Source organism: Doryrhamphus excisus, linkage group LG15 (assembly GCF_037039965.1).
Source record: "Doryrhamphus excisus strain RoL-2023G ecotype Guam linkage group LG15, RoL_Dexc_Guam_v1.1, whole genome shotgun sequence".
NCBI lineage: Eukaryota > Metazoa > Chordata > Actinopteri > Syngnathiformes > Syngnathidae > Doryrhamphus > Doryrhamphus excisus.
In genome coordinates, this window is record NC_136371.1 from 14,834,953 (window position 1) to 14,850,344 (window position 15,392).

The following is a 15,392-nucleotide window of genomic DNA, read 5'->3' on the forward strand; positions in this document are numbered from 1 at the left end:
TGAATATCACCTCATATTGTCAGTAACCCACAAAGGTACAAAGAGTACCAAGGCAGAGAAAGGCAGCATCCTTCCAGAGACCAATGCACTCGTGAGAAGCATGCCTCCATCATTATTCCCATGCCGTATTAGCTGAGTCCCACGGCAATCAGAGCTGCTGCACTGTCTAGGATGACATGTTTCCAAACCAGACAGAAACTCGCTTGCATGCAATCCTTGGTATAAAAAAAAGATGACTGCCTAGCACGACTGACACATCTCACATTTTCTAGATACTAATGTGTATTCCCTCCAAGTAGAAAGTTAGTGTGACCATGTTATGTACAGTACCAGTCAGAAGTTTACATACTCGTGTCTTGAGATTGAATGTCTAATTTTGGGCCCTTAGTGATTTATTTCAACCGTTCGGTAGTTCAGTTCTTCTTTAAATTATTTTTAAAAGCAAGAATTGGGTGTGCAATTTTGAATTTATTTTGCATTTTTTCTACAAAAATAGGGAGACTCATACAGACAAGCTGCAGTCCAAAGAATAAACATTTAAGAAGAATTGGAGACATTACCAAACCACTGCAGATTCCAAGATTGTCAGTTCAGACAATTAATACGTAAGCACAAGTAAGTACAAGTGATGTGTCATCACTTTTCCCAGGTCTGGAAGAAGACCCATACTGTTACCCTCAGATGAAAGGAAATCGGTTAGGTTTCTCAGGAACCACCAAAGTTCAAACCTGCCGTGACTTGGAAATTGCTGGAAAACCAGATCCCTGTTCACAGTGAAGCCGGTTTTATATATGTTCAGTTTTTTATCTTGTCTGACTACAAGGAACTCGACTAATATTCAAAAAGAAGACATAATGAACCTGTTTGAGCTATTAAGCCACTTTTAAATCCATGGACTAGGTTGCCGACTAAGAAGGAAGCTCTGAAATCGACATACTCAAGCTCAACTGCAATCTGCAGCTACCCCCGTGATCAAGATTGACCTTGTTTGCCCATAAGGACAAGAAGTATTATTTGAGGAAGTCAAGGTGGGGTTTTCGAATCTAGTAGACAGACTCATGAAGACGGATGACTACCTCAAAGTTCTTTAACTTCACCTCAAACCAGCATGATGGCTGAAACTTGGAACATCATTGGATATTCCAACAGGAGAGTGATGGCCACCCCATAGAACATTGTCATGGACGATGCTTGAGAGCTGATTTATTGCCAGGAAACTACCAATTCTGTCATGATGAGCGGTCAGTATCTCGTCTGAATGACAGTATGCCAGAAGATTTTTGATGGCTACCAAAAGCATCTGGTCCAGGTGAAACTTGCTAAGGGACATATAAACGAGTATTACCGGGTATTTTTGCACCCAGTTCTTGTTTTTAAAGATGTACGTTCCAATTTCACATCAATAAAATATTAATTGCCCAACATTGATATGACATTAGTTCCCATGATGAATCAATGACAACTGGACTCTTCAGGTTGTCTTAGTGGACATTTCGCCTCTCATCCGAGGAGGCTTCATCAGTTCATTCTCAAACACTAGATAGGACAGTTGTGGTCCATTCAAGGAAGAGCTATCTCGTCTACCATTGACTTGATTGCAAATGGACTGTTCAGGTTGTCGTAGATGTTTCTCATCTAATCTGACTAGAGCTGTCCTATCTAGTCTTTTCGCGTGAATTGATGTAGTGAGATGATGAGAAGTGAAACGGTTTCTAAAATAACTGTAACAATCCAGTTGCAATTGATTCAATGCCTTGAGTACAGTGCCCACAATGAATGAACGTCTGACTGGAACTCTAAACGGTGACAACACCCGACCACATGCTGTCTTATAAACAGTGCACAGTACTGGATTTTGCTGGTAAGCTAATGTGATCATCATTTGACTTCAACACAAACAGAAAGGGCTGAACGACTGCTTACAAGGAATGGAAATAATGTGTTTTCATGTCACTGAGGCAGAACGTTTGGTGGGTGGATTGTACTTTATGGGGGAGTTTGGGATAATTGCGCTAAACTGAATACATTTAATCAACTTGTTTTCTCAGTAGACCTGAAAATACTACACATGTTCTGCTTGGTAAAATTTCAGGCTTGGGTTTATGATGCACTGGAATATTGCATGCCGTCTACCTCAAAGTGAGGTCACATCAAACGTACCCACAGTTTTATGGCTTTAACATCAACTCCCCGTGATACGATTTTAGCCATCCAGTAAAAGTCATACCAAAGCCTGTAGGTACATTTGATCAATGCTGCATGTGATGACAATGGAAAGGGTGTTAAAAGAGTCCATCTCTGTTATGGCACTGCCTCGTCTAACAGTAATGACCGCCTCAGGATGTTTTGCTTCTGGAACCACCATCTTACTTTTTGCAAACTTCTTCGTCCATGCAGAAGCTCGATGTAGAGCCCAAACATCCCAGTTCTTCAGAAGGGAGCACTGTGGATATTTGCCCCCCAGGAGACGGAGTTGATTCCGTGGAATTGGAGCCAGAGGAGTCCCTGGACCCAGAGGCCTGCTTCACTGAGGGTGAGATTGCTACAAGTGTGACAGGTGTCAAGGAAAAAGTGGGACAGAACTGCTGGTGCTCAGCACTGATCTAGTAACCTCACAGCTGAGTGACAGCAAATAGAAATGCTCATCAGGTTAGAAAGGAAGGAGCTTGTCCATGTAATTTAACCTGGCACTTTGTCTTAGTTCAACACAGTTTTTTACCTCTTTAGCTCAACGTGAGGATGGTATTTACAAATCATGTTGCTATATTTTCCGGACAAAAGTATTTGCGCCGGTGATAAATGTGTTTGAACTGTTGACCAAAATGTGTCTAACATATAAAGTCATTCAGCTCCTCAAAATACTCAATATTATCACCAAACCAAGGTACCTTGGTACCTAACTAGAGGTATCACGAGACAATACACAAGGTTGGATCTACAAGACTTTAACATGATTTATAAGAAAAATATTAAAACTGTATGACAATATATTGCAAATTTTTTATTTCATTTCTACTACATTACACTCTTCTGCATTCTGTGTGTATGCTAATGGCCCCGTCTCCACCCACCGAGACAAAGAGACTATATGACTGACAAAAGGGTCACAACGTTCATGCTGTGGTTCGCACCAAGTTGTTTTTTTGCGTGAGAGGCAAAAAGAGGTGACAACACCACTGCACAATAGAAGAGATCACGTTTAGTGCAGTTTTAGCCTTAAATCGGCAGCATAGTTAAATGTAGCTAAAATAGTTAAAACATTGTTGGAACTTGTTGCTCGATGGAATGGAATGGTCTTTATTGTCATTATACAAGATTAAGTCTTATACAAGATGTACAACAAGATTGGAGAGCTTCTCCTTTCAGTGCAATAGTTAAGTAAAAAAAAGTATACAAAAAGTAAAGTTAAAAAAAAGACAGTTTAACAAGATACATATATACAAGATATCCAAGATATACACATAATATTGCACAGGAGCAGATATGTATTGCAGACATCAGAATATATATTAATTTTAGTGCAAATGATGAATGGTGTATACAGATGAGTAAAAGTCACATATGACTTGGGGATGAAAGCCTGCATCAGAAGTATTCGGGGGTCCGTGAAACGCTAGACAATACTTCACCTGTTTAAAACTAATATTTAAAAACATAAACCAGTGTTCCGGCAGAGTGATACAATTTAGTAGCAAATGCGTTGTTTACAGCAAATTTCCGTTCATATGCTAGGCCACCATGGATGAACTGTGCAGCCAAACGATAAAGGACACATACAAGAATGTATTCCTGCAGACTGACTTAGTGTAAGAATACAGAACATATTTTAACACATTTAAAGTGTTGGATTGGTTAATATAATTTTCCAGGTCAAATGTCACAATCTGTCTTGCAATCTCTGTTTTATGTTCGATGGGCACTAACTGGGGGATGTGCAGTGGCTTAAATGACGATGGCTTAATAGGCATGACTTGTCGACTAGGCTTTTCAGTGTTACAAATATTGTTTTATACCCATGTTCTTTCTCTACAATCGCAGGATGCGTCCGTAGATTCCAGTGCTGCCAGGTCAACGAGGAAGGGGACAGGTTTAAGAGCTGGTGGACCCTCAGGAAAACCTGTTTTATAATTGTGGAGCACAACTGGTTTGAGTCTTTTATCATATTCATGATCCTTCTCAGCAGCGGCGCACTGGTGAGTGTGTTTTGTCATGAGTTATGACATGAGTTATAACTTTATGGGTCTTGTAAGCTCATATACTGTAAGTGCATTCTTAGATGTTTCTGGAGTTGTCATTCAGAGGTGTACACTCAAACCCTTCGCACTTACAGTATATATTTTGTGGCCTTTGTATCAAGTTACAATGAAGCCCAAGACATTTTTGATCTATATTCAGTGAAATCAAATATTGTACACATTAATAACCTTTATTTTATGTTTTTGTACATTTTCATTACATCCTGTCACTTTCTATTAAAGCTAGGTACTGTTCATATATTTGTAAGCCAGTAAGCGTGAATCAGCAAAGGATCAAATACTTATTTTGCCCACTGTAAGTGCGGACGGAAATGATGTATCATGATGATGGTAATGATGTATCATTCGGACTCTACACAGATTTAGATCGAATATTGTCTTCCATGCAATTGGAATGAATCCAAACATTTTCTTCATTCAAGTGTCCATTTTAAAGACTTTTTAGGACTACTGTTAATTCTGGTGTAGAAGCCGTACCCACTAAATATTTTGGCATATTTTGGCACAAACCAGTTCATGAGGACCAGGAGCCAATATAAAAAACAAGCTTGTCTACCCATTGGAAATTGCAGGAGGTCAATCTAACAGTCATCTTACAAAGAACACTCCACTCATCACACATCAACGAAACACTCAAAAAATACATAGTAGGAAATATACAATACAAGTACTAATATGAGTTTAATGTTTTCCCATAACTCATTGCATCCAAGCAAAGTATTTATTTGGGCATGGTGCCTGCCTGGGAGCTGCAATGGTGTCAGCCTCCCTCTTTCCTTCTCTGGCTCGCCTGGTGGACAGATGCAGCGTTGCAGCTCCATCTATCCATTTTATATGCATCTTCTCGTCCAGTGAATGCTTTACTTGGACACAATGCATTATAGGAAAACGTTAAAATGTTTTTTGTAATTTTTATTCCATATTGGTACTTTTGAGTGTTAAGTTGCAGTGTGATGAGTTCAGTGTTCTTTGTAGGATGACACGGTGAGTCAGACTTATACTGAGTAATGACCTTCTGCGATTTCCAGTGGGCAGACATACTTGTTGTGAGTTCACTGATAGCTTGTGATTGGCTCCTGCCGCAAGCTGCACAGTAATTAAATGATTGGTAGTGCTTATGAAGTGAAGGAGATGTCACGACATTAGAATTTAGCCATAAATTAGCAGCACCGTTGTAAAAGCCGGAGCGTTGAAAGTTTAAGAAAAGGGTAGCGGCTTACACACCGGAAATTACAGTAGTTGTCATCTTTGTTTTGTTTTTGATGTTGAACACTTGTGTCTGTTGGCTTCTAATGATCCTTAGTTGTTTTCGTTTTGTTTGTTTTGGATAAAGAATTTGTTTTGAGATTGACTCGCATGCCTTTGCCTACAAACCGTTGCATGAACCAGCACCAGTACAATCTCAAGGCATCTTGTCATACTGCTTCTTTGTGCTCAGGCATTTGAAGACATTTACATTGAACAGAGGAGGACTATCAAAACGGTGCTGGAGTATGCAGACAAAGTCTTCACCTATATCTTCATCCTGGAGATGCTGTTGAAGTGGGTGGCCTACGGCTTTGTCAAGTACTTCACCAATGCTTGGTGCTGGCTTGACTTCCTCATTGTGGATGTATGTACGCTACTGAGCATATTTACGCATGCATTTCTGTGTTTGCTAATTATGTAGAGCAATGATTTAACCTATAAGAAGCGATGGTCAATGGCCAATGTTGTTATTATAATCATTCATTCATTCATTTTCTACCGCTTATCCTCACGAGGGTCACGGGGGGTGCTGGAGCCTATCCCAACTGTCTTTGGGTGAGAGGCAGGGTACACCCTGGACTGGTGGCCAGCCAATCACAGGGCACATATAAACAAACAACCATTCACACTCACATTCATACCTATGGACAATTTGGCGTCGCCAATTAAGTTATTATAATCATGATTATTATTATTATTATTTTATTTTGCTATTGTGCCTGTTGTCACTTAAATAAACCGGCCTGTTCCGGCGATCAAGTCTGGTGCTGACCTCACCCAACAATTTGTGACACCAAGTGACCAATGTGTAGTACTACACAAGTTGAATGGTGGTCTTAATGTCTTATTTGTAATGATAATGGTTTTATTTCATTTGAACATGCACCTGATTACAATTGAGTGCATCCCATAATCAGTTCCCAGTTCCACATGTCCAAAAGGAGTAGGAAGAAGCAAAGCTTATTAAATCCTACCCCTCCATCTGGTACTTTTACTATCAGTAACTGTTACATTTGTTCACTTCCTGCTTTCCTAATATAGTTTACGTTTTTTTAAACTCTTTAAGCTTGAAAAGGCTTAATTTGGGCAAAAAATGCATACAATTAGCTTAAATATGCATATTTTTGGAATAAAACAACAAAACAGCGATCATCAAGGAGCAATGTTTGAACTGCAGTGTAGCGAGGTCCGACTGTAGTGACATATCCAGCAACTTGTTCGGGTCTTATTGGAGACTAAAATGAAAGCATGTATTGCGCTTCTCAACGAGCAGCAAGTGTTTAGCACACATAATGTAACATATATGGAACATAACGTAGTTGGCCGTCAATTTGTAGTATTTTACTAAATAACATCACAAACGTACTTCAAATGGTACATGATCGGTTTGGCTGACTTTCTCCGTCAATGAGTTAACATGCACATATCTCGTACACTGTGTTGTCCCAGGTGTCCCTTGTCAGCCTTGTGGCGAATGCTCTGGGCTATTCTGAGCTCAGTGCCATCAAATCTCTCAGGACACTGCGGGCCCTCCGGCCACTGAGAGCCCTGTCTCGATTTGAGGGCATGAGGGTAAGTATATGCTGCTTTCATCCGCACTCGGTAAAGGAATGTCAATGCAGAGACATGATTAACAATGAAAATGGTAAATAAATTGTCCTTAGCTAATCATTTGACAGCCAGATACGTGACAACATACTACATTTAATGTAAAAATGTAATATTTAGATGCATGATGAGGATCTCGTCTTTCCAGTTGAGCTATGTACTTGCTCTATCTGCATGTTTCTTTTCGCATTGTGTCGTAATGTATTTTTGACGCTGCTCGCTTGGTGACTTGTAAATGTGACCTGTAATCTTTTTTCTTTGTTGTGTGTCTTTTTTTTCATTTGCAGTCAGACAAAATGTTGTGACTTCATCCCGCCTCTTAAGGTTTATTTCTGTTTTGCTTTTTTTCCCTATGACATTGTAAACTTTACTCAAGCCAACCTTTGCCTTCTTAGCTGTCTAGTTCCAGTAGAACCCGTTTATGTCGACAAACGTTGAAGCAGTGGCTCTCCACTGGTTTTGCTACAGGACCCACCGTACGGTTGTTTCGATATTTCATAAAAGTCATAAAAGCCCAAAAAAGAAAGTTATGCTTGAAATATATGTTTTCACAAAAAGCTGTTTTTGTTGGGAACTGATATTTTCCTGAAATGTACCTATGTTCTGCTGAAAGAACTGAAAATGGTAGAAAAGATATTTTTTTCTGAACAAAGATGAGTCTAATCTTTCTTTTGGTTGGTTCCATATTTATATAGCCATAAATTATTGCTATAAATTATAAATTATAAATGATTAATTATTAATAATGGCATGAAAATGAGATATTGGTTCATATTGGCTTGCTCAGTATGTCCGCTATCTGGATTTCATTTCAGATTTGCATGAATATGCAATTTGAAATTATACCTCTAATTAGGGCTATGAAAAATAACACCTTAACTTTGGCAACTAATTTATTTAATTCCTGTCTTACTTGTTGGTTGTAGGGACATGAAATTAGCCGTGGCATTGCAAAGTGCTCTATACTTGTCCCTATCAAATAAATACGTTACATGAAAAAATAGTAGGATACCATGTCACTCTATGACTATTGGTAGGTAGGCGGTAGACAAAATACACCCATTTATGAAGTCACCCAACTGCCGTAGGTTGAAATCCTTTATTTTTGCCTGATGAGGGCGTTATGAGGAGAGGCTTAAACGGGTTCTACTGTGGTAAAAGCACTGTATAAATGTAGATGTTGTCCTGTTTAAGTGTAGTCCAGTGATTAGATGCATTTAAAGGCCCCTTGAACTACAACTCCATTTAAACAACAAGAAGGTGCTGAGTTTGTGCTGTCCTTTGAACCTATCCAGGTTGTGGTGAACGCACTACTGGGGGCCATTCCCTCCATCATGAATGTCCTGCTGGTCTGCCTCATCTTCTGGCTCATCTTCAGCATTATGGGGGTCAACCTGTTTGCGGGGAAGTACTACTATTGCGTCAACACCACCAATGATGAGGTCTTCCCAATCGAGGTGGTCAACAACAAGTCCGACTGCCTAAATTTGGTCAACGACAGCGCCCGTTGGAAGAATGTCAAAATTAACTTTGACAACGTGGGTGCTGGCTATCTGGCGCTGTTGCAAGTGGTGAGCGTCACAGAAAGTCACAGCATGCGTTTTTAATGAGGGCTCCGCACTGCTAAATAGGGCTGTGACCATACATGTATTTATCATCTGATTTTTTGGTACAGAAAGTTAGCTTTGGTACAGATTTCTCACACGGTACATACAGTGGAAACAGTGAAAAAGTGTTTCCCCCTTTCTGAATTCTTATTTTTTTGCATTTTTGTCACGTTTGAATGTTTCAGATCATCAAACAAATTGATATATTAGTCAATGACAACACAACTGAACACAAGAGGTAGTTTTTAAATTAAACTTTTTATTATTATCAGTGAGAACTGACACAAATAAACAAAAACATGTTTGTGTCAGTGTGAGAGGTCTCACTCGCTCACATTTTGGAGTTGTTCAACGTTTGTGGGCAACTTTAAGAGCTAATATGCTAATAATAAAGAAAAATTGTAATACAAAAATATGCTTGCTGACGGAATTGTTTTGAATGATAGTTCCGAAATAGTTCCGAAATTGACATCCTTTGATGTAATTATCGTTGTAGTTGCACATGGTCTACCACAGAGAGATTTCTCCCAGTTATTATAGATAGAAACTCAATGTGATTAATTTTGAGTTAACTACGGACAAAATGTGATTATCGCGATCAGATATTTTAATGTGTTTTACATATATAGTATATACTGTACACTGTAATATTGTAGATAACACTAATATTAGCCTGTTTGACTGCTCTCTGTTGCCAGGCAACATTTAAGGGCTGGATGGACATTATGTATGCAGCTGTGGACTCTCGTGATGTAAGTTTCTTTTTAATTGGAAAATCACCCCAACACAGACCTACACTACGTTGTGTATTTTTAATTCAACATTTCACATTCAAGCAATGTGTGTTGGAACAGAACCTGACAAACTTATGTATCCCATGTACTAATATTTGATTAAATACCTAGTACTGTATTCTACTGTGTCACTATGGTTCAGAGGGAACACATTTACAGTGACACTGCTCGAGCTGGGTTTTTATTAAGTCTTACATGTCTTATTTACTCTTCTTCTGTTTACTATATTGGATCATTTGGGTGTACGGCCATTTAATGTACGCTGTCCAGAAAAAAATGATGCAAAAAGAGATTTTTCATGCATATTGTAATATTCTATTGTGTAGGCGGTCATTAAATTGTGACCAACCAGTGTTTTGGCTGCATTTGGCTGAACAATTCATGGTAAATATATTAAAATCTACGGCACTGTTGGAGGATATGTTATCAGAGCCAATTTATTAATACATACATTTTGCAAACCTCAATAACTATTTTTTTCCCTGCTGTCATCCCTCCAGCTGGAGCATCAGCCCAAATATGAAGTCAACTTGTACATGTACTTGTACTTTGTCATCTTTATCATCTTTGGTTCCTTTTTTACCCTCAACCTGTTCATCGGCGTGATCATTGACAACTTCAACCAGCAGAAGAAAAAGATAAGTAGCCTTCTTCAGGGAACCTTCCCCAACCTGCCTGTTATCACAAAGTAGGCTTGATGAAAGCGTATTCAAAGTTGGAGTTCATGAGACAGATCCTAAACCCTAAGGTGTTAAAGGACCCTGGAAATAAGATTGTATGATACTGGAAACCGAAGAGAACACAATTGACCCAATAATTTAATTAAGATATCAGTCAATCACCCTCACTCAATATTTTAATGATGTCAAGGGAGTTGGGAGCACAGTCAGCAAGAAAATTAAACACTTTGGATTGAGAAAATGTCAGTGGTTATAACAAGTGTTTTTGTGTTTTCTATACTTTGGAGGGCAGGATATCTTCATGACGGAGGAGCAGAAGAAATACTACAATGCTATGAAGAAGCTTGGCTCAAAGAAACCACAAAAACCAATTCCTCGGCCGACGGTAAGGCAGAACTGCATCAAGATGTTCTTTGTACCATTTCTGTTACTCTCACGGTCCTGTCAGTTATAACCCAAAGTTCTTTCGTTTTGTTCTACTTGGCCCTCAGAATGCTTTCCAAGGCTGCGTATTCGACTTCATAACAAAACAGGCCTTTGATATCGTCATCATGATCCTCATCTGCCTTAACATGGTGACCATGATGGTGGAGACGGATGACCAGACCCGAGATATGGACAACATCCTGTACTGGATCAACCTGGTCTTCATTGTGCTCTTCACGGGGGAGTGTGTTCTGAAGATGATCTCCCTGCGTCACTACTACTTCACCATAGGCTGGAATATATTTGATTTTGTGGTGGTGATCCTGTCAATTGTCGGTAAGGACGTAATGATTCTTGTCTTTGTTTTTTTGTCCACTGTTGAGTTCAGTTGTGTTCAAATTGCATCTGTGTGACTTTTGCAGGTATGTTTTTGTCAGAAGTCATCGAGAAATACTTTGTGTCCCCAACCCTATTTCGAGTGATCCGTCTGGCCCGAATTGGACGTATTCTCCGCCTTATTAAGGGTGCCAAGGGCATTCGGACGCTTCTCTTTGCGTTGATGATGTCGCTTCCTGCCCTGTTCAACATTGGACTCCTCCTCTTCTTGGTCATGTTCATCTACGCCATCTTTGGCATGTCTAACTTTGCCTACGTGAAGCGGGAGTCTGGAATCGATGACATGTTCAATTTTGAGACCTTTGGAAACAGTATGATCTGTTTGTTCCAGATCACTACCTCAGCAGGATGGGATGGTCTGCTGGCACCCATCCTCAACAAGCGGGAGCCTGACTGCAATAGCCAGATGGAGCACCCGGGGAACACCTACAAAAGCAACTGCGGCAACCCATCGGTGGGCATCTTCTTCTTTGTCAGCTACATCATCATCTGCTTTCTCATCGTGGTCAACATGTACATCGCCGTCATACTGGAGAATTTCAGCGTGGCCACAGAAGAGAGCGCGGAGCCTCTGAGCGAGGACGACTTTGAGATGTTTTACGAAGTGTGGGAGCGCTTCGACCCGGGCGCCACGCAGTTCATGGAGTACAGCAAGCTCTCGGACTTTGCCGATGCTCTGGATCCACCCCTGCGTATGCCCAAGCCCAACATGATTCAGCTCATTTCCATGGACTTGCCGATGGTCAGCGGCGAGCGGATCCACTGCCTCGACATCCTCTTTGCCTTCACCAAACGAGTGCTCGGTGAAGGTGGTGAGATGGACGTGTTGCGCGGGCAGATGGAGGAGCGTTTCATGGCCTCCAACCCCTCAAAGGTGTCATATGAGCCCATCACCACCACTCTCCGCCGCAAGCAGGAGGACATGTCCGCCATTATTATCCAGAGAGCCTTCCGCCGCTACATGATTTGCATGACCATGAAGAAGGCTTCGGCCCTCTACAAGGAGCAGTTAAAAGTGGGCTTACGAGACCCCGATAAGGACGTTATGGTCATCAGCAAATACAATGAAAACTCCACGTCGGACAAAACAGACATGACCCCCTCGACTGCCTCCCCGCCCTCGTACAACAGTGTAACCAAATCCGACAAGGACAAGTACGAGAAAGAGAACAAAGTCAAAGACTTCAAAGATAAATAGATTTTTTTTTTCAAAATGTTTACAGCTTCTCATGGAGATAGGTAGTCATGGTCTTGGTGTGCTCGTGGTTCCGAGTTGGTCCAATTCCTCCAGTCGAGGAGAGGAAGTCCAGGTATGTGTGATTTCAGAGGACATCTCTAAAGGGACCAAATCATTCAGAAGAAAAAAAACGCTTGTGATTTTCCATTCGGTTGCATGGTTGTTTTTACTGACCAACACGCTTCAGTAAGTTGTCTATAGCCAGTGCTGCCGCTGCTACAGTGGAACCTGTTTAACCCCTTGAAATCACAAAGACATAAGCGGTTGTCGACATAACCAAAACGGAAACTGGCCATTGTGTGCATACTCTTACTATAACGCAGTATGCATACATTAACGTACTGTTTTATATAGAAATGACCCCTTTTGGTCTCAAAGTTTGCTCTTTTTTTGGAATTAGCCTATCATCCATAATCTTATGTGAAACATGAACACACGTCTTCACTTTTCTGAGCATTCTGAGGAGAAAAAAACAGTAACACGAGGTAGCTAACAATACAAGTAACAAACAAAAAAGCTCTCAAAAAATGCCAACAGTGTCCATTTACATAACCAAGCTACAGCGACATTGTTATTGTAGGGACTACCAACAGAAGAACTACTTTTCTGGCGTAGTGACACAGCGCCTCGCTCACGATGCCTGTTGTGAAAAGTTGATGCGATGTTATAAATCATGTTTTGCACATGTATCGTACAAGTTTTTTGACAATGACCTGAAAAGTTGGTCAACTTTGACATTCCACATGCTAACAATTAAACTCCCGGAAAAACTGAAGCAGTGGGACTGAGACTGAGTACTAAATTCACCAGGTAGCACAAGTCTTGCACTGAAAGATACAGCCATCCTATTAGAGAGAGAACATTGTGAGGGACAAAACATTTAGCACCCGTGCTACATAACGCTATGAGAGTGGCTGTCACGGGCTCTGCGTCAAATCAATGCATCCAGCAAGGTAGTTCTGGTAACGGCAAAATACTCTTAAGTATTACACGGTATCACGAATGTGTCTGTTACTACATAGTCACAGCATGTACTGTATATAAAAGGCTAAAATGTTGTTGGCGGTTCTAAGATGTTTTAATGGTGAGTTTTAAAGGTGAAATAGGTGAATCCCATTACCTGCATTGTTAGCTACCTCGTGCATTTTTTTTTAGAATGCACAGAAGTCGTGTTCATATCTCATATAAGGATTTTGGATAATGGGCAAAATTTGAAAAAAAAAAATTCTTGAAGCTGTGCTTTTTAGTTATAAGAACAAAGTGGACCGGAACTTGGTTGGTCGACATAGACTGGTTTAAACCTCTTCCACTGAACTATCAATCCAGTGTCTTGAATTTCAGAATGGGTATAATGCACAGCTTGGTTTTCATTTTCTGTTTGAGGGAAATGGTGGCACTTATTAGCAAGAATGTAGAGCCTTTTCATTTACTCTTTGTCTCATTCAGAATGTTGGCAATTTTCTGATAAAGTCAGTGCTGGAAATTAGAGGCCTCAGAGTACACTTCTTCCGGTGTACAGGATCAAATTACTACTGAAGTGGTAGTAGACGTAGTAGTTCCTCAGGTGTCGTTTGACCCTCCAGAGGATGAGTTTGACCTTGAGCCATATTTGCTCGGATTCAAAATACACCACAAGCTAACTGATGTGGAGTAGCGGCCAACTTCCATGTTGCTCTGAATGTTTTCTTCCCTCAGACGTGTCTTGACAGTCAAGACGCTAGATGTCAAAGTTGACAGTCCGTTGCCTTGACTTTGACAAATACCCCCATCATTCTCAAGTACAATTGCCTTTTGCGTTCATTTGTACAATGCGTTGAAAAATGCATGTATTGAATGTGCATTACAGAGCCACAGTACAGTAAGGACTGTACTGTACAGAAGTACTAAAACATGTACGTTTTTGAAACACAGACAACTGCTGCACTGAGGTGCTGGGATCCATCCTTGGCTCCGACCTCTCTATGTGGGGTTCTTCTGATGCTATGGCTTTACTCCTGGTACACCGGTGTCCTCATACTCCCACAACCCAAAAAAGAAGCAATTTAGGCTAATTGGAGACTCTAAATTGTCCATAGGTGTGAATGTGAATGTCAATGTTTGTATATACGTGTTTGTATGTGTCCTGTGATTGGTTGGTGACCAGTCCAGGTTGTACCCCGCCTCTCACCCAAAGCCAGCTGGGATAGACTCCAGCCCATGTATGACCCTGAACAATATAGAAAACAAACAGCATCATTTGTTTACCATATTTCCAGTGGGCCGTTTATATAAACGAGAAAAACAAGAAAAAGTAGTCGTAAAAGTAGTACTATTGCTGTGTCTCAATTTGCACACTTCTTACTTACGCTTACTTTTGACTGCGTATGTTTTTTCATCGCTGCACTCACAATTTCAAAAAAAGCTGGCGATCCAAATGTTGGAGGTTAGGTTTTTGTGAAGTGGTTGCATTCAGGTACAATTCATTCAAAAATTGTGATCATCTTTTCTGGTACCTGCACAATAACAGTAATAGATTTGAGACAGTCCAAATTGGCGCCCTCAAGAAGTGAGCACACAGTGTGCACCATATACTTAAGGAAGTGTGGCGACGGAGGTATTCCATTTGAGACAGCCAGAGTCCAATACAACAACAAAAACCACTAGCAAGCAGCAATAATGGAGGAACAAAAATCTGCAGTATGATCCATCTAAAAGCATGGCGAGAAAAGAAAGGGAAGAAAAAATGCAACACAGCAGCCAGGTAGACACCGAAAAAATGAAGAGAGGTAGAAAAATATTAGTGGGATCATTATTTGAGGAAATATTTTACTTCAAATGGGCAAAAAAATTTCAGGTTATTTAAGATAAAATGGTACTTCAAATGTGCAAATAATTATAGGGCTCATTGTTAATCATAGGTGGTCATTATTTGAGGAAATATGGTTCTTCAGATTGGCGAATTATAGGGGGTCATTATTTGAGGAAGTACAGCACTTCGAATAGGCAATTCAGCCTTTTTAAGAAATACGGCACATTACACGAGCAAACAAATGTGCTAAAATATGGTACTTATAAATATGGTAACCCGGCTAATAATCATGGGGTTATTATGAAAGGTTGCAGGCCGCCATTTGACAACAAACAAATGATCAAAGGGGTGG

General features: G+C 40.3%; 1 protein-coding gene across 1 annotated transcript in view; it reads left to right on the top strand.

The window, feature by feature from the left end:
• The window catches only part of LOC131104885 (sodium channel protein type 2 subunit alpha-like), a 45,760-nt gene extending 31,523 nt beyond the window's left edge, over positions 1–14,237 (top strand). Inside the window, exons 18-27 of the mRNA XM_078796600.1 lie at positions 2,398–2,533; positions 4,039–4,193; positions 5,695–5,868; positions 6,954–7,076; positions 8,408–8,683; positions 9,418–9,471; positions 10,014–10,151; positions 10,474–10,578; positions 10,685–10,955; positions 11,042–14,237. Coding sequence (XP_078652726.1) covers positions 2,398–2,533; positions 4,039–4,193; positions 5,695–5,868; positions 6,954–7,076; positions 8,408–8,683; positions 9,418–9,471; positions 10,014–10,151; positions 10,474–10,578; positions 10,685–10,955; positions 11,042–12,213 — 2,604 coding nt within the window. The 3' untranslated portion in view covers positions 12,214–14,237. The remainder of the gene's footprint in view (positions 1–2,397; positions 2,534–4,038; positions 4,194–5,694; positions 5,869–6,953; positions 7,077–8,407; positions 8,684–9,417; positions 9,472–10,013; positions 10,152–10,473; positions 10,579–10,684; positions 10,956–11,041) is intronic.
• Positions 14,238–15,392: the final 1,155 nt, after the last annotated feature.